Here is an 18,777-nt window from a genome sequence, read left to right as displayed (position 1 = left end):
TAGGAGGACTCAAAAACATTCACAAATGCAAAATATTTGGAGAACTTTTTCGAGGAACAATTATCCAAGTGGCTGCCAAACTTCGCCAGCAAGACAAATTCAAACATAACCAATGGCAGTGCCAATACAAACAGCAACAATGCCGCCAGTATCAGCAATAATAGTGCTTCCACATCGTCTGCAGCTTCGCCAGGTCTCATGAATCTAGCGACCGGCCCCTCGGCTTCACCCGGTGTTATTGCAGCTATGGAGAATGGTAGAAAGAGTTGCATTGCAGAATTCCGGCTGGACGATGACTCATGCATTCCGGCGAAACGATCTCGGAAACTAACCGAATAGGATAAATTTAATCAGCTACTTAACAGCATGCTAGCAACAATCAACAATGGCAATGAAAGCGAGGAATTGCTCGCGCTGCTCAGCCTATGTTGCCCACCACAGACGCAGCCGAATCTACTTTTCTAATGGCCAGTCATAAGGGCGAAATGTGATGACAAAAACAAGGACTTTCAAAATTGTTAACGCAAATGCACAAAAGTATTGAAAAGATGCGCAGAAAAAAACTTGAAAAAAAGCTAAGCCTAAATATGTGCAAGATAAACAAAACACATGCAAAACCACAGCAAAATAATAAATATTTTCTTGTTTGGCTTTTTAACCTCAAAATACGTATCGTTGCTGAGCGATTTAGTGCAGAGCAGATTGTACTCATTTAGCATAATATTTACAAAGATTTTATTGGCATCATCGAATTTACACAAAATAATGTCACTGCGCACGCGCACTGCGTAATGGTAAGCTGGGTTCTGAAACCATACCGAATTGACATTGAGAAGCTTCCTCGTACTATTGACAACAATAAACCTTTGATAATACTTTGAAGAAAACCACTAAATGTTTAAGTATAGACATTATTTGAAAGACATCGTTTTGAAATTAACTAATACTAATACATGTTGTAAATTTAATTAGATTACTAAAAGTAAAAACAAAAAAAGAAAAACTTTTGAAAAAAAAAAAAAAAAAACACATACACACACACTATAGTAGTTAATACTGTTTACAAAAATAAAATACACTTATTAATAATATACATATAAACAAAAGCTGCACCCTAAAATAATTTTAAGAATGTGAAGAACAAAGAATAAACACATCTTAATTGTATAGAAAAAAAAATCACAAATAACTATACATTAGTTGCGCACGTCATACGCATACTCAATTGTAAATAAAAAAAAATATATATATATAAATTACCAAAACATACTAACGAACTTGGAATCAAAAACAAAAGCAAACAATGCAATATACCTACATATTAACAAATATTTCTATAGAAACAAAACAACCATCAACGAAATGCCACACCATGCCACTAATATATGTTCATATGTAACCGTTACATTTTGAAAGTGCAGCAATTGCGTGAGAATAATTAACACTTATCTTATTATAACTAAGCAAAATTGTAAAAAAGACAATTGTTTAATTACCGCAGGAGACTAAATTACCAAAACTTATTAAATTTATGTACTAAAACGGGCATTATGACGTCGCTGCGGAACGATTACAAAAAAAAACATAAAACATGGAATTAGCAAAGTCCAATTCCCTGCACATCATTTGATTCGTAACTTAAGTATCGTACATGACATTGAGACAGGCCAATTTTTCCACCATATCGCTACTATCAAACATATTTTTCAGTAAATTAGCACATAAAATGTGTTTGAAAAGCTAAGCTGTTATGCAGCTGACGTTACTCATGACATTTCAACCCGCGTCATATATGATTTTTGCAGTTTGACATTGCGCTTTTTCATTATACCCACATACATAAAGCCAGAAACGGTTTTCCATATTTGGCAGCTTTTCGATAAATCGTAAGTTTGTGATAAATTAAAACATTAGAAGAACGAAATAGAAAAAATATGGAAAAGTAAAGTTCGCTGAAATGAACATTTCAGTGCTTATAGTATACATATATATAGTAAAACTGATTTCTGTCTGCATTGCGCACGTGCAAATTCTTGCACTATATTTATACGAGCCTATATCTTTATTTCTGCAACCGCAACTATACTAAATAGACTATGGCAGTGCAAAGCCACAAATTATATAAATTATAAATATAAATAAAAGCATAGCGTAGAATTATTGTAATTAAACTCCTCATACCAAGTATTTAACATGTAAACAAGTTAGCCTAAGACACAAGTTTGGTAAACTACTCCAAATAACCAAGTTAAAGTAGAACCATAATATTGCTATAAAAAAGTATTTAACATAATATAAAATAGTATTTTAATGTCCACTCAGACTTTATTTTCGCTTTTGATATATTTAGTATACATAGCTATACATAACTGCTGTCCAGTTCATCATGACCACTATATAGACACAAGAACGCATACTAAAATATAATTCAAATTAAATAGCAGTGAAACTCAAATGCGTGTTATTTAAGAATTTTATTTAATATTTTATGCAAATTGTACATGCCAGTAGTTTTCTCATTATTATTATTATTATTATTACTATTATTTTTGTTTTTGCTATTTAAGACTATAGTTTACACTCACTAATAAACATAACACGATCAAATACCGAATATGCATAATTAAGCACACATACACAAACATGTAATGTCCGAAGGGAAGACCTTTACAATACAAAATTGCTGTCAAATTATGAGACAAGCTAATGGAAGGCTTATTAATTTGTGTGCAGCAATTTGTAGCAACTTCAATTCGTCGTAATTGCATGAGTACATACATACATACCTATCATGCAAATTTATTAAGTACATTTACATAATGATTTTATATAAGCATTCTCTAGCACCTTACCCCAAAAACACACACACACATACACATACAATATGTATGTATAAATACATGTTAATGTATTTGTGCAGTTGATTAACTAAACTTTGTAGATTTTATCGTAGATATAGGTTAACCTATAATTTATAAACATTGGCAAAGTAGTGATGCTAATGAGAAGCGAAGTGTTGATTACTATGATGAGAAGATGGTGGTCTAGTTTAGGCAATACATATGCATGCATATGTTTGTGTGCGTATGCATGTGAGATATGTTATGAAATCTAATGTCTACTGCACTATTTCTAAGCAAAAAGATATGAATTAATAAACAACTGAATATTTAATGTAAAACAATAACTGTAGTTTGACTCTTCTGCAGTGATTATCGCGCGTTCGTTAGGTTCCAACAAAATATACATAATTTAATAATATTTCTGCTAATTGTACAACAAGCATTGCCCTAAAGTTGCGTTTTTTTATAAGTAATTTTGTGGCAAAGCACCATTTTCTTTACATTAGAAAGCGTTGATCAATGGAAGTCTTCGTTGTTACATTTTGACGTAGCCAATTTATGTAGATATGTTGGAGCAGCTGTAAAAAAGGCATTTATTAAAAATATACATGTATATGTATGTGCATATCAAATATGTAAAGTATGACAAACAGAGCCAGGCAACGGCTTCGAGTACTGCAAACATTTCAATGCTAACAAGGAACGTAAATTCTCAACGGGCAAAGAGTGAACGTAATTCTGTGCAAACGGTTCTATATGTTTTAAGAGAATAACGCAAAGAGAGGCAGCGGAGAGTTGTCCATGGCAAAGGAAAAAGTCCCAACGAATAAAAGGGAGAAAAACGAGTACAACGAGTAATCGAAGTAAGCTTTGGAAAAAAACAACCGAAGGCAACTAGGTTTTGTTTTCAATGGTAACAACGTTTGAGAATTTTGAAAAAAACTGTAGATAGAATTGTTAGCAGCATAAATTCAATTTTTGGAAGTCGACGAATAAAGTTCAACGAAAGCGACGGCATTTTGTAACGGAGGCAATCGAATTTCATCACTTTTCAACGTTTGTGGCAAAAAGTAAAACTGCTAAAGGAAATATGGGAAAGATGATAAAATTGAATTCGCTTAGGGTTGATCAACTCAACAAATTGTTACAAAACCAAGGTGCGGCGTTTATGGGCAATAAAACGGCGAAAGTTTTGGAGCTGATTGAGATATACGGTCCTGAAGATGTTGATGCTGAAGAAGTTGAAGAAATCACCGAAATGTCTGCTATGCAAAAGCAAATGGACGAGATGCGTGATATGATTTCGGGGCTTGCCAAGTCTGTGAGTGATCTTGTGGCAGTTCAGGTGAGGCATACATCGTCAGCGCAAAGTACAACAACTGTTTCGGCCAATGTAAGTAGTTACGATATTTCATCTAATAACACAATCTCTGGTCAGGCGGCAATGTGTACGACACCACAACATGAAATTAATAATACAGCGACGACAATAGGGTTATCACCGTTGGGAACTACGACACAAAGTGAATGGAAGCGAAGTACAGTCCACGAAATCAATGGATTGTTAACTCATCGGAACGTTAACTGCGGAGCAATTTATAGAAAAGGTAACGCAATTACAACAGGCATATGGTTAGTGAACAAGCAAACGGAACAGTCGCAAGGAGGCGTATAAAAATCATTTAATTTCTTTCAAATACATTTTGTATTCATTCAATAATAATTTTAAATAAACTTTGTATTCGTTCGATAATAATTTGAAATAAACAATTTGGACATTCTTGACACTATCAAAAGATTTTTGCGCACCAGCAGCGTTCCACAATAACATTCGCGGCATATTTTCCGCTAGTGCCACAACAACAACATTATTTTAATTTTTGACAACGCAAACAAACTTTTTGTAGGACTTTTTGGCCGTATTTCTTTGTAACCGTACATGGTTCTGTGCGGTCACGTGTATATATTTTCAGATATATGTACAAACATACCTTATTGAGTATATAAACGATTGCCACAGCTGCTATTAGATTATTTGTCAGCATATAAAGCGCTAAGAGCAAGGCCAATTCCATTATGAAGATATTTAAACTGTTGCCGTATAGCAGTAACTGGTCAAACGATTTTGCATTATCTATATAGAATGTACCCTTATCTGAAAATTCATAAAAATGAAAGTGCAAAAGTTAAAATTAATATTTTGAAAAGTGTCTGGGTATTTCAAGAACGCGATTAAAAAAAAACTCTTTGTTATTTTCTTTTTCTTACTTTCCGTTAAATAATTATCACATTCGCAGTTTAAGAATTTCTCAATGAAAGTTTTCTCCTTTATTATATAATCCATATCCTTGATAGCCTGTAAGCAATGAAAGCACATCCTATAGTCGTTAACAATGGTACGAACGCTTTTGCTACCGTTATTTCCACTTACGTGATCTATGAAAGCGCACAGAAAGCGATTTAGATTATTGAAAGTCGCTGAGCTGCGTTCCATTGCCGCATCGATCGTATTGATTTCTTTCTGAAAATGTGCTTGGGATATGCTATAGGAGCGTTGATAAGGCGCCAGCAGCTTCTCAAAGTAAATTCTGTCAAAAAATAATAACAATAAAATGAGAAATTATTTATAACGGATGATCAAAGTAGAGGTACTTTTTTCAATTGCCTTTTTTGACACATCACGTGTGAGTCATGTCTAGCTGTCATGTTATTTTTGTTCAGTATTGTTTAGCATTTCATCATGGGAAGACTTACGACTGAACAACGTTTACAATAACTGTATTACGAAAATTCAAAATAGACCTACACGCAGTGATGAAAATATAGCAGCCGTAGCTGAAAGAGAGAGTGGAGAGTCGCCGCTCGCAGCAACTCGGACTGACGTACGGAAAATACAGCTTGGACAAGAACTAAAGTCGCTCCAGTTGCCTGTCAAAATGCTAGAACTAGCCAAACAAAATTGGACTCATCGGAAGAAGTTGGAAGAGATAATGTCCAAAAAATACATGCCAAAGAATGTTCTTTCGGTGTTTTTTCTTTAAAAAAGTAGGGAACTTCGAATTCGATCATCCTTTACTTCATATGAGACTTACCGTAAATTCAAAGGTGGCAAAATTATATAACTCTGCTGATCCGAATCGCCCAATAAACCTTTGCGACTGCAGCGATGCTGTGAGTTTCGATGCATCTGCGCCAGCATGGAGTACATGTCAGTATCTGCAAAACCATTAGGCGATCTGCCATGTATATAGAACCCAAAGCTTTGCTCCAATAGCATGAAAACAGATATATTGGACAACGAACAGAGATCGATGAACTTTTGCAGAGGATCACCAAAAATCCGATTAAAAACAAAACTGCACAGTAGCAGTTGAATGATGTAGATCAGTAGGCTGATAGTAACAATGAAGAACAACTGTAGAGCAAGGTCTTGGCTGATCCAACGAGCTGTCAAGAAAACCTTCAAAGGAAAATATGCATTTATGACACGCTTATAAGTATATATACTTAAATTTAAGTATATGTATGTATGACAAGCAACAACCTGAACCAATGGGAGTACCAATAGACCCTGCCAGGCTGCGGAATGTTTCTGCTTCGCACTCAAACGTATCCATTCATTTGCTATAAAAATTATGCGCCACGACGAAATATTTTCGGTGGCAAATGTGCGCACACTAGAGCACACGGATGACGTCTCCAGATTATTCTTCAAAGTGAAGTGATTAGCCTCACAACTACGCGGACGCTCCCAGTCAATGAGAAACAGATCAAAGTGGCTGATTCGCCAAAAATGCACGCAAATAAATATCAACTTGAAATAAAAGAAACCTAATGAATCACAGTCTCCCTTGCAACCAAGAGGCACTCGAGTGTATTACCTTCAAAAGAACGGCTGCATAAATTAGAATTTCCAATGAGCGTTGATCGTCTTTTATGATTGGCAATGTGATCGCAACGGAGCGCTGTGTGAGAAATTGCACTGGATAGACGAGAATGTAGAGTACAAAGCACAACAGTGCTGCATTCGCCGCGTAAGAGCTGAAGTGCAACAGGAATTCCAGCAAGCAAGAGGATGGTGCGCAGCATTCAGTTGTCGCAGCTGTTGTTGTTGTTAATGTGTTATGGCGTTTCCTATAGTTAAGCATTTGCAGCATAGCCATCGTTAATGCGATGAATAAAAAGGCCGGCAGCATCACTTCAAAGATGAACTTCCTTTGTGTGGCCTCTCCGATGCGCTCAAAAGTGATTTGCAATTTAAATGGATGCACAGCATTCAGTGTTGCATTGGCGCTCAAGTCAACATGCCGATAGCGCAGCTTCACTAGCGGTATACCAATCTGATTGCGATCATGAATTTCGTAATACATTTCGAAGGACTCCACATATCTAATGCTGCGGTAAAGCGAGAGCTTAAAGTCGTCTTCATATTTCGACTGCTGATCATGGAGTCGGCCATGTCGAGGTTGGGCTGCGATTAGCTGGAACCGTTTCACCAATTGCCACTCTGCCGCTGGAGCACGCTGAAAATATGAAGGATTCAGAACACACTTATAACAAAGGAATTAAATAGCTGCTGGTCAGTTGTCTCCGAACAGCTGGAGAGTCAGAACAAACATTTTCGCGCGACGTATTTCTATGAGTGGTGCAAGCCGAAAATGCAGCGTTCGTTACAGCAGAGGTACGCAATTAAATTCTGTGTGAAACTCGGTTTTACGTTGACGTCCTCAAAAGACTAAAACGAAGGGTCAATCGGGTTCTGCAAGACATCGCAGCCGATTGGAAGTTGCACCACGACAATACATCCGCTCACACCGCCTTTCTTGTGAACAGCTACATACCTAACCAAGGCCGGCATTCCAACGCTTCCGAAGCCGCCCTACAGTCCAGATGTGGTCCTCCGGACTTTATTTGTTTCCTTGCCTGAAAGGGCCGATGAAAGGCAAGCATTTTGAGACAACAGAAGAGATCCAAGCAGCATGCACCTCGGCTTTCAAGGTTATTCCTTCCGTGACGCCTTCAATGCTTGGAAATCGCGCTGGCAGCGCTGCATCGAGGCAGAAGGAGCTTATTTTGAACGTTTTTAAAGAAATGTAACATTCAATAAATTTTTTTAAATCGACACAGTTCTTTTACTTTCCGGACACAGGCACAATTCCGGCGGAGGACGGAAGAATCCGCGAAGTTATATGAATAGTGAGGTTTACAATAATTTTTAGAAGGGATACCGGATTTCCGCTCCACTCCCTCCATTTCATTTTATTTAAAATGCTCGCTCATATACATATATACATTTTTCACACTTACCAAATTCTCAGGTGTTATGTCCTCAATTAATATCGGCAGCGCTTGCAAACTAGCTCTTTTCACATCGGGACTCATTTCACGCGAAATATTCAAAAATAGACTCAAAAAGTTATTATTTGCGTATATTTTAGCCAAATCAATCAGATTCTCCACAGTCAATTCGCAGCGAATCGGTTTGCTGAAGCGTGCAAATTGTATTTCCTGTTGCGGTTTCCAATCGGCGGCATCGCTTTGAGCATGCATTTGGCATAAATTGACGTGACTCATTTTGAATGCACCCCAGCGCCGCAAACTGCCGTCCAAATGATAAGCAGTGCTGAAAAGTTGCAGCTGCTTCGGCTGAAACAAGATATGTATGCAGTTTATACACATGTGTTTATGTACTCGTGGGTATGTTTCTCAATCACTTGAGAGTCACGAGTGAAAATGCAGCAGTACTCACACTTACGCCCAGAGGCTCCGTTAGCATTTTGGCGGTCTCTTTGCCTTTTTTATAGAACAACGACGGCTTCGTCGCCTGCAAGTGCTCGTCCATGCTGGCATACTTGATGGCCACATCGGAGACTTGTGTTAGCAGAAACGCACTGCAAGGTGAATTTTTATCCGCCGAGTAGTGGGACATTATACAAAGATTCGCCAGCTGACTGCAGGCAGTGTTATTGCGTAGAGCCAAACAGAAGAAGACCACGAACTTTAAGTCGCCGAAGTGTACGGCGTTAGCGCTGGTCGATTGCCAAAAGGAGTTGTATTTCAAATATGGCTTGAGCACCGCATTCGCAATACAGTAATCCAGATAACGGTAGTTATATTTCAAATCGCAAATATTACAAATACCATTCGCGTGGATGACGGCTGGTGTTAAGCGGATTGGCCTCGTTGAGGCAACCGATCGCAGCGCGAAGTCGTTGATGGGGTCAGTAAAGTTAACTAATTTCAATTCACAATGTGTTCTACTGGTATTAGCTGTTACAACTTGACAACCTTTGTCGGTGGTTAATATGTCTGAGCACTTCTCTGCACATAACGGATTCTGTTGTTGCGTGTCGTAGAGCGCAATAGTCACATAATTGGCAGCGCACTCGCAGGAGAACTCTGGAATGAATAATAGTTGTTCTTGTTATGGATATGCTTCACTAAATACCAAGGAATCGTATTGGATAAGATTTGACCTTTCCAAATGTATTTTTGTATACATCTCACTTGCATCTTTCATTACGTTGTATGTATTAACTTCAATTCTTAACATTCCCCGAAAATAGGAGGGTGAAAACGTAATGGCACAAGTAAAGATTTATTCTATGAACACGAACGCTTGGAGTACACCTAGAAACCCATGACGATGTCAACAGAAGGTGACTTGAGAAAATAATGTATGAAAAAAATAAATCTTTTGTCCCACTGTCGGCAAACTATGGCTCCTTTGGCGTAACTTTGCTTAATGGACTGATACTAACCGGTTTTAACCAGGTCCAAAAAACCTAGATATATATAAGAATAGTTACCAGTATAGATTGATAGAGAAGATGCGTTAGCTTTGAGAGAAATAAGTATGTTGGGAATATTTTAGAGGACATTGTATAAGCTATACCTACCCTCTCATGGAAAATCCAAACAAAAGAGGACTTTAATTTTGTCTTAGAATTAGCGTCAATTTGTGAAACGAAAAGATGGTTGGCGCGGTTGTGGTTTGTACAAAATTCTTTATCCGATTGTAGCGCTAATTACGACGAAGCTGACCTGGGTTCGAGGACAGTAGGTTAATCCGTCTTCGTGTTCTGATATACGCTAGGCGCTGGTATCCAGCAGTGAAGCAGCGGAGCATTCGATGCCAGACGAGGTTTTAGACAGATTGATTTCCTTTCATACACTCTTTTCAATATAATGTAAAAAAATCTAAACGCAGTGCCACTATCCACTCTAAAAGAACTATTTTACCCGGGTAGGCAGATGACATTGATGTAATGAGAATGGTATTATAGACTTTAGTAACAGAATCATCAAAACAGCCTTTTTTAGCCCAGAACAACAAGCGAACAGGTTGGCCCTGTATTGTCATTTGGGATTGGTAGGCAATTGATAACTCGAACAAAAATTATGCTCTCTAAAACTCCTTATCATTGCCGTCCTTTTTTACGGCCTAGAACGAGATATACGACGACATTGACATAGTTCAGCGAATTAAGAAACAGCGGCCACGCTGGCTAGGTCATGTCGTCCGAATGGATGAAAATAATCCAGCTCTGAGAGTATTCGAAGCAGTACGCGCCGGGGGAAGTAAAAGAAGAGGAAAACCTTCACTCCATTGGAAAGACCAGTTGGAGAAGGACCTGGCTACACTTGGAATTTCCAATTGCCGGCAAGCAGCAAAAAGAAAGAATGACTGGCGCGCTGTTGTAAACTCGGCTATAACCACGTAAGCGGTGTCTACGCCAATAAAGAAGAAGAAATATAGATGATTGCAAATCGAGATGAGAAAACACTTAAAGCACTCGTGTGAACAGTTCTCTGCAAGGTCTTCGATTACATACCCATGGGTGGACAACGGAAGCAAAGGCGCTCACGCATCCAATGAAAGGACCAAGTGCATAGGGACATATCTCTTCAGACCGACCTATGCCTGTAGTGCCGATTGACAGCTCGTTGTACATCAATATACATCAAAAATAACAGTTCCTTGAAACAAAACCGCCAATAAAGAAGAAGAAATAAAATCGTCAGCTAATTGAACCGCTAACTAGTTCTAAAGTAAAATGACAAGATTTGATAGATGGAACATATGCATGTATGTAAGTATGAACACAGCCCGCTTCACATGTATAAACATTTTAAAAATAAACTCCATATCCTTGGGTTGTGAGTTTTGCATTTGCATCTGTTTAATCAATACTTACTATCTGGCGTTGATTGCAAGTTTTCGTCCTCCTTGCCACAGGCAACACACGAAAATGTGTCCAAATCATAAAATTCATTATATTTACACTCGCTGATTTGATGGAAACTGTATGTGGTGTGACTTGAATTGGCTAATAATAATGCGGTCTGGGCGTTTCCGTGTCCAGAAGCGAAAACTGCCAATACTTGGAAGAACACGTTTACGCAAAGGAAGCACTGTTTTACGAAAACCCACATTTTATTTAAATTCTACTGATTTACTGCAATAACAGTACTTGTTTGTTTACAAATTAGAATATTCTGACTTTTCAAACTACAACAGTTGTCACTTTATCCGAGCGATGGCACAATGCTAACTAAATAATTTGAATGCCGGAAAGCTTTGCACTAACCCCAAGCGCATAAAGCACTTTCATAAGGACAGCGAGGGTGACAAGGGAAACCGCAAGGTGAGTGCGTGTTTAACATCACTTCGTTGTTATGTACATAGAAGTCGCCAGCAATATGATAATACAAAGGGGGCACACTATTCGACTTTTGTTTACATACATATATATAGAACGAAGTTGCTATAGCTACTCTGACCCCCGATTGCGGTGCTGCATGCAAATCAGCGAAAGGATTTCGATTTGCTCGCAACCCCAATGTACTTATATTACATATATATTACATTAAATGTTAAGGCTTAAGTACAAGATCCTGGCGTGCCTTAGTTTTTCTAATTATACTTATACCAATACTTATATCATACATATAAGTATATATACACACATGAGTGCGCACTATATACTTGTTTAAAGCACGATGACCGTTAATTCTTCAGTTTGCCTAACTGCGCATCAAATATGTAAGTGCTGCAAGTAACATTTTAGAGTGAGTTCTTTACCATCAGCATACACCATCTGGCATTAGAATCATAGATTATAACTCTTATAATAAAGCCCTTGAAGAAGTTACTCATTTAAGAGTATGGTAAGGTATGTAAGGGGCTGATTTCTATTTATGGGTCTCGTTGAATGCAGAAAAAGTGTTTAGTGTGCCGAGTACACATTGCTAAGAACGTAATTGGGCTAGGATTATTAAGTTTTCACGAACTTGCTAGAACTCTTTTCTGATTTAATTCGCAACGCTTCATCTTTTACTTGAAATATCGTTATGGGTTATTAAAATATACGAAGGTGGGTTCCAAAGTAAACAGGACTTTTTGAATCTATATGTCGATTGATGCGTTAGAATCTGCTATCTTTATCGATTGTCCAGTGAGAATTTCATGACATTTCATTGATTGGAAGTGAAGTTATTGCGTTTTAAGAGTCAGTATGTTTGTGTTATCGGCGCGAAAATAAGCTTCGAACAAAGAACCAACATTAAATTTTATTTTAAAATTGGTAAAACTTTTACCGAAACGTTTCAATTGATGAAACAAGTTTATGGCGATGATTGCCTGTCCCGTAGCAGAGTGCACGAGTGGTTTCAACGTTTTCAAAGTGGTCGTGAGGACATAAATGACGATCAACATGTGGGCCGATCTAAATCCGTGATCACCGGAAATTCCATCAAACCTGTGCGTGAATTCGTCAAAAACCAGCCGAAATCATCATTGAAATTCATGGAAATGGAATTGAACATCTCCACAACATCGATTTATCGCATTTTGACCGAACATTTGGGCTTACGAAAGGTGTGTGCACGATTTGTTCCGCACAAATTAACTGACGACCAAAAATCGCTCAGAATCCAACATTCGAAGGACGATTATTTGACCAAAAATCACATTTTAACCATTAACCACTCCCCGTATTCACCTGATATGACACCGTGCGACTTCTTCCTTTTCGGAAAAATGAATTTGGCCCATGAAAAGAAAGCGTTATGGAGACGTCAAAAGGCTTGCACCAGCATATTGGCGACCATACCGGCCAACGAGCTAAAACACTCGATCGACATGCTTTTGGACCGTGCAAAAAGCTGTACTGAAGCAGACGGAGACTATTTTGAATAAAATAAATTGATTTTGCCGAAAAAATCTTTTGTTCTGTTTTTTTTTAAGTCCTGTTTACTTTGGAACCCTCCTTGTATTTATATAAATAAATATATGTAAATGAACAGCTATGAGCTGAATCGATTTCACCATGTCCGTCCGTCTGTCTGTGTTCGAGGTGTATTCAGTCAGAATACAATGGCGATTTTAAGATTTATAATTTCGCTTGTTTGGAAAGTCTAACTGTCAAAATTATGCTTATATACATGTCCCTAAATGGGGGATTTTCGTTTGTTCAAAGCTCACACTTCATTACTTGTTTGTGAATTCTTGTCCAAAAACAAAACTGTAAGGATATCCCAGCCTCCATATTCACCAGACGATAATAAAAAGGAATTTGTCAATGGGACTCTTCAAAAACGCAAAAATTTAAAACTTCCGTTGTTTTCTGAAAATTCCTCGTATACGAGAACTAGTTTCTCAGTTTTACGATATCGATATGAAAATTTGCATACCGCCTTTTTTCATCGAGAAGCTCGTCATTTGTGTGAACCGCCGATATCGGAAGACTTTAGCATATAGCTGCCATACAAACTGAACGATCTGAATCAGAAGACTGCGTCATTGAACCCAATTGAAAAGAAAGGTTGTGCTCTTGGCTAAATGTAAACAATGGTTGTGGATTTTGCTAAATGAAAACAAAAAGGTCAATGACCTCATAAAATGTAAACAAAAGGTTCAATGACCTCGGCAAAATGTAAACAAAAGGGTCAATGGCCCCAAATGTAAACAAAGGTTGTGGTCTTGGCTATATGTAAACAATGGTTGTGAACTTTGCTAAATGTAAACAAAAAGGTCAGTGACCTCATAAAATGTAAATGACCTCAAACGGTCAGTGCCTCAATTGTTAACAAAGATTGTTGTTGTTGTTGACTTGGTTAAATGTAGGAAAATATATCAACATAAAGATCTTTTTTTACCCTTTATATCATAATAGAAATTCACCTGTGAAAGGTGTTAAGAGATTCGGTGTAGCTGAAATTGATAACTTTGCTATTTTCTTTTTTTTTTCTCTTTTTTATTAGCGATTTGGATGTTTAATGGTTCGGATTTCATAAACGCTCTCTCGTAGAAGGCAGGAGGTTCATGAAGGAGAGAAAAAGGTTTCAAAGTGTTTGAGAAATGTAAACAATGTAAAAGTTAAAGAAATGTGAGGAAAGAATGCCACGGTGCGGTATTACATTTTTAACAAGATGATTGACCTCTAAAACTGACATCAACAAAAAGTAGATTTAGATAATCACGATTTTTTTATTGAATAGGTAACAAATTTGTTCACAAGAATTAAAAATACTAAATAATGAGTAATAAAAAAATATATTTAAATTTGGTTATATTTGGAATGCAAAGGTGTTTTTAGATTCTACCATTTTGCCATTGAATACTATGTGTACCGACATGCGTTCGTTATACATCAGGTTTGGCAAAAGCTGAAACAATTTCGAACATTAGGCATATAGAGAAAAAGCGCTCACAGAAAACAACACAAAGATACATACCTTTGGGGTCACGAAAAAATATTGTGCACGTCCGACTTGCGTTGTTTCCTTCACAAGCATTTCAAATATCTTTCGCTCATTGTTAGCGTCCATGCCTTGATTGATTTCATCCACACAGCTGTAATGATAATAAAAAGCGGTAAATAATTGCAACCATTTTCATAAAGGCAGCAGCAGTTGTACCGGAAAGGAACGTGCGTGATGTGCTGAAGCGACAGCGTGTAGGTCGCAATCGCAACTGCGCGCTCGCCGCCGGACTGAGTGTGTCGATCGAGCGCCTGCAATTGTGCGTTACTACGATACTGTACCATGATTTGTATGCCGTACGTGTCGTAATCATGCTGCAGAACGAAATTATTAAGTACTGAGTTTAAAAATTCAATGTGAATGTTTATGTACCTCATCGCGCCTGATCAGCTGCACTTCACCCACGTAATTCATAGAAGTCATAAAATCACTGAAATGTTTATTAAGCGTCATCACAATGTTTTCGATTTCGGGATACCAACGCTCATGCAGTGTATTTATCTGCGCAGCCAAGCCGTGGCGATTATGTTCGGCATTCTGCATTTCATTCTTAATTCTTTCAATATCAGCACATTTCTGCCTGAATTCAGCCGCGATCTAATTGTAAAAGAAAAAATATATATATATTCACATAAATGAAGTAAATTATAATGTGGGAGTTTGTACATCCTGATCCACATCTCCCATGCACTCTAAACGTGCTTTAAATTCATTAATGGCTTCCTTCAATTCGTCCATAGTATCTGGCAGCAGATTGAAGAGCTCGAGTGATTTGCAGTCTTTCTTAGCTTTTCTAGCCTCTGCAACTTTTGTTTCCAATTGCTGCTGAGTCTTCTCTAATGCTCGCGTTACGGTTTCGACCATGCGCTAATCAAAAAACATAAATGAAATTACATTGTTATATAACGAACTGTAGTTATAAGAACAAGCAAATTACCATAGCTTGAACCTTATTATCTTTGGCTTCCTTTATGTTGTTAATCAACTCTTCATTTTCTTGCTTAAATATGCGTTCTTTCACAACGGCGACTTTTTTATCAACCAAAATCTGTTGTAAATTTTTTAAAATCTGTATTTTTTCATTTTGTAACTGCATGATTTGTTGTAAACAATTTTTCGCTTTCTCTGAGAATTCTTGCTCCAATTCGGGTAAACCTACAATAATAATACATAAATAATATATTTTTTATTTTGTTATTGAATTAAGGGCTTTCACGCACTAATGACGTTGTTTTTCAGTTGTTTCACTTTGTCATTTTGTCGCCGACACAGCTCCTCTAATTTGGGTCTCTCCTCCAGTTTGCTCTTGATTGTCCGAATTTTGGCCAGTATATCTTCGCGTTTAATCTTTATTTCTTCGATCTTAGCTTCCAAAGCCGTACGTTTGTTCTTCAGCACATCACTGCCACGTATTAATTCACGTAAACTGCATATTTTGGACGATTTGTATATATATAATTCTTGATAAATATATTTATATAAAATTTTGAACTGCTTACCGTGCCTCATTTTGTAAAATTTCATTTGTATTTTTACAGGTCAATAGGTTTCTACCGCTAATCTGCTTTTGCATAATGGATTTTTCACCAGAATAGCGAGAAACCCTGACAGAATAACATTGATTACCTGATATACAAAATCAATAGCAATTATTAAATATATATATTAAATTTGTAATATTTGTTTGAAATATTTTACCGCCAAAGAAGATATTTATGTTGTTTGGAATGTCATCAGTTCTATTATTAACATCAGCTGTGCCAATTGGTATAGTATGTATTCTATTTAGACTGCATAAGTAGTTAATTATTGCTGGTGGGCCTTCAATCAGATCAATTAAATATGCAGTAAAACCGCAAAATCTTTTTGAGTAAAATTAGAAAAAATAAAAGTACAATAATTAAAATAAGAAAAATTAAATTTAAAAAAAATAATTAAGTATGCAACTCTTTCATCATTTAATCGTACCTTATGCTCTCGATTGGTATATCAGGGCGATAGTTTATTCTATTAGAAGATGGCGCATGCCCAACATTAATGTGCAGTTTCTGTTTGACGCATAACTCACTTACAAGCAATGAAACGTCGTCTTTGTCCTCGCAAGTGAAAGCTAGTAGATCTCTTATGCTGATTATGTTTTCGAAATATTTGGCATGTTCGGGGTCCAGCACACTCAACTGAAAAAACAAACTCATATTTAAATTTTATATATAATATTTAATTCTTGTTTACCTCTAAAATCATTGGTTTGTAAACAGTGCCTTTAAACAAGTGCTGATGATCCCTTAACCATTGCACTGCTCGATAAACATCTGGAAATTTATCTCGTAATAACTGCGAAAATTATAATTTTCTAATTAATTTCCTTTTAGGTTTCTAATAGTTAAAATATTTTAAAGTTTGTTGGAATTTGATAAAATACGAGTGTGGCGCTTTTTACCTCTAACTTTTGTGCATGCACGTCATTTGCTCGCTCCAATCGTCTCTTTAGAGTACCAATTTCGGGTCCATATTTCTCGTCCAATTCGCTGTTAATTTCCAAACGCATTTTCATATGTTTTCCTAATTCTTCTTTCATATTATGTATTTGTTGGGCTAGTGCATTCAATTCAGCTTTCCAGTCTTTTTCTGCATTATTTTCATTTGCTTTAGTTAGATCTTGCAAAAGCAAACTCAACACTTTAGTTTCTTCTTGCAAATCTTTATCGTAATCTGCCTTTTCGCGTTTCTTTTTCTATAAGAGCAAAATATTATTTTATGTTAATATAAATGTCATGAAGTCAACAAACCAAATATATTGTTCGTGCTTGCTCTATGCGATCTTTTAAATCTTTTATACGTTCCTCGACGTTCTGTTTTTTTGCCGCAATTGTTTGCTCTTCTTGTTCCTTTAATTTCAAATATTATTTTAATTATTTATACAATGCAATTTATTTATTTTTATTTTTTGCTAAAGTTACCTTCTGAGCTACGCCTCTAGCAAGTTGCTTTGAAGTTTTCGCTATATCGTTTTGACGCCGCATAATAGCATCGTACACTTTATTTTCCTCTTCAAGTTTCTGTTTAGCTAATAATAAATCGTTATTTTGTTGCTTCATCTGTTCTCCTAAACCACGTGCATCCAGATGCAATTTTTTGGCCTCGCAAACATCTAATTTATTTTGGTATTCTTGTTGTTCATTGTACCGGTCCAAACGTTGCTCAAGTCTGTAAAATTGTAGCTCGAATTTGGTATAGATTTACTTTACTTAAGCGTACTTACGTATTGCGGAGCACTTGTAATTGCTCCAATTCCTCTTTCTTCTTTTTAACGCCATCACCTTCACTCAACTGACCTTGGCGCAATTTTTTTAATTCTTCGAAATTATTGATCGTTTCTTGACTACAAACCGAATTGACAGTATTTATGAAAATTGTTTGTGGATCCATTTTGGCAAAGTCTTGCACCCTATCTTGCGGCAGAAATTGACACAAATTGCCAATTTGAATTTTAAATTCCATTATTTCCGACAAGTATTTCTTTTCCGCCACGACATTTTCTCCAATCTTAAATGTCGATTTGCCATTGCGGGGAAATCTTCTTTCGAAAATTCCAGACTTAGCTGGTGTATCACGGTAGATCTCAACTTTAATAACGGCTTCATCGCGCCCATTTTTCACGTAATCACCAATAGAACTTGAACGTGATAGCAATTCAGGTTTGCCACCTAAGCCAAGCACTATAGCCGCCACAAGCGTTGATTTTCCAGTGCCATTTGGTCCTATAATTACATTTAGGTATTCCGTTGGATAAAATGTACACTCCCCGTAAGTACTGAAAGTGGAAAAGTTTTTAAATCTTATTTGTAATCATTGGAACAAAGCGAGCGTAGTTACACAAAATTTTTGCAGTAAACACTTTTTATTTTTCCTCTTAAGGCAGCATTTGATGCAATTTCAGCGCATGGAATGGGTCGATGAAGTTTCCTTGACATATTGATGATGAGTAGTGATAAACTTATAAATCAAACTGAAGTTAGTAATTGCGCCTTGTAAAATGAAATTGAATAATTGTAAACAAAATTTATGCCGAATTAGAAAACATTGCCATATTTTTAGTGTAATTAGAAAATTCACTTCGGTGGAAAATTATAGCAAGAAACTTTATAGTAAGCAGCCTCAAAGCACT

The 18,777-nt window shown here is 36.7% G+C and overlaps 4 protein-coding genes across 7 annotated transcripts in view; 2 read left to right on the top strand and 2 right to left on the bottom strand.

Annotated features, from left to right (window-relative positions):
* Positions 1-3,187, top strand: part of LOC126751685 (E3 ubiquitin-protein ligase TRIM33) — a 34,241-nt gene extending 31,054 nt beyond the window's left edge. For all 4 annotated transcript variants that reach the window (XM_050462144.1, XM_050462142.1, XM_050462143.1 and 1 more), the window contains exon 11: positions 4-3,187. In XM_050462144.1, the coding sequence (XP_050318101.1) occupies positions 4-339 (336 nt within the window). In that variant the 3' untranslated portion in view covers positions 340-3,187. The remainder of the gene's footprint in view (positions 1-3) is intronic.
* On the bottom strand, positions 2,458-11,446 carry LOC126751686 (meckelin). The gene is made up of 10 exons (XM_050462145.1): positions 11,042-11,446; positions 8,593-9,242; positions 8,151-8,489; positions 6,725-7,366; positions 6,388-6,657; positions 5,936-6,303; positions 5,275-5,431; positions 5,112-5,199; positions 4,835-4,998; positions 2,458-3,421 (listed from the first exon to the last, which is right to left on the bottom strand). Exons 1-10 carry the CDS (start codon positions 11,277-11,279, stop codon positions 3,341-3,343), a joined length of 2,997 nt encoding a protein of 998 aa, XP_050318102.1. The 5' UTR covers positions 11,280-11,446; the 3' UTR covers positions 2,458-3,340.
* On the top strand, positions 3,456-4,584 carry LOC126751687 (uncharacterized). The gene is made up of 2 exons (XM_050462146.1): positions 3,456-4,188; positions 4,282-4,584. Exons 1-2 carry the CDS (start codon positions 3,934-3,936, stop codon positions 4,516-4,518), a joined length of 492 nt encoding a protein of 163 aa, XP_050318103.1. The 5' UTR covers positions 3,456-3,933; the 3' UTR covers positions 4,519-4,584.
* Positions 11,447-14,310: 2,864 nt separating the features above from the next.
* On the bottom strand, positions 14,311-18,664 carry LOC126759841 (structural maintenance of chromosomes protein 5). Its single transcript, XM_050475002.1, has 16 exons — positions 18,486-18,664; positions 17,872-18,423; positions 17,570-17,816; positions 17,399-17,497; positions 17,050-17,343; positions 16,842-16,943; positions 16,578-16,786; positions 16,308-16,471; positions 16,109-16,235; positions 15,830-16,035; positions 15,547-15,764; positions 15,276-15,476; positions 14,982-15,206; positions 14,766-14,923; positions 14,583-14,700; positions 14,311-14,513 (listed from the first exon to the last, which is right to left on the bottom strand). Exons 1-16 carry the CDS (start codon positions 18,581-18,583, stop codon positions 14,415-14,417), a joined length of 3,117 nt encoding a protein of 1,038 aa, XP_050330959.1. The 5' UTR covers positions 18,584-18,664; the 3' UTR covers positions 14,311-14,414.
* Between the last annotated feature and the right edge of the window lie 113 nt (positions 18,665-18,777).

This window comes from Bactrocera neohumeralis, chromosome 2 (genome assembly GCF_024586455.1).
Source record: "Bactrocera neohumeralis isolate Rockhampton chromosome 2, APGP_CSIRO_Bneo_wtdbg2-racon-allhic-juicebox.fasta_v2, whole genome shotgun sequence".
In the NCBI taxonomy this organism is placed as follows: domain Eukaryota; kingdom Metazoa; phylum Arthropoda; class Insecta; order Diptera; family Tephritidae; genus Bactrocera; species Bactrocera neohumeralis.
This window is presented reverse-complemented; position numbering and strand designations above follow the sequence as displayed.

What these genes read in the sequence shown, in the direction of transcription:
- LOC126751687 (XM_050462146.1), top strand. Translation starts at nt 3,934, where the DNA reads ATGGGAAAGATGATAAAATTGAATTCGCTTAGGGTTGATCAACTCAAC. An exon ending in GTGATCTTGTGGCAGTTCAG is followed by an intron (nt 4,189 to 4,281) that starts GTGAGGCATACA and finishes ATCTCTGGTCAG; the next exon opens with GCGGCAATGTGTACGACACC.
- LOC126759841 (XM_050475002.1), bottom strand. Translation starts at nt 18,583, where the DNA reads ATGTCAAGGAAACTTCATCGACCCATTCCATGCGCTGAAATTGCATCA. An exon ending in TGGGAGATGTGGATCAGGAT is followed by an intron (nt 15,207 to 15,275) that starts GTACAAACTCCC and finishes TTTTACAATTAG; the next exon opens with ATCGCGGCTGAATTCAGGCA. An exon ending in ATTTTTTCGTGACCCCAAAG is followed by an intron (nt 14,514 to 14,582) that starts GTATGTATCTTT and finishes AAATTGTTTCAG; the next exon opens with CTTTTGCCAAACCTGATGTA.
- LOC126751686 (XM_050462145.1), bottom strand. Translation starts at nt 11,279, where the DNA reads ATGTGGGTTTTCGTAAAACAGTGCTTCCTTTGCGTAAACGTGTTCTTC. An exon ending in CGGAGCCTCTGGGCGTAAGT is followed by an intron (nt 8,490 to 8,592) that starts GTGAGTACTGCT and finishes ATCTTGTTTCAG; the next exon opens with CCGAAGCAGCTGCAACTTTT. An exon ending in TGGTACTCCCATTGGTTCAG is followed by an intron (nt 6,304 to 6,387) that starts GTTGTTGCTTGT and finishes TTTCCTTTGAAG; the next exon opens with GTTTTCTTGACAGCTCGTTG.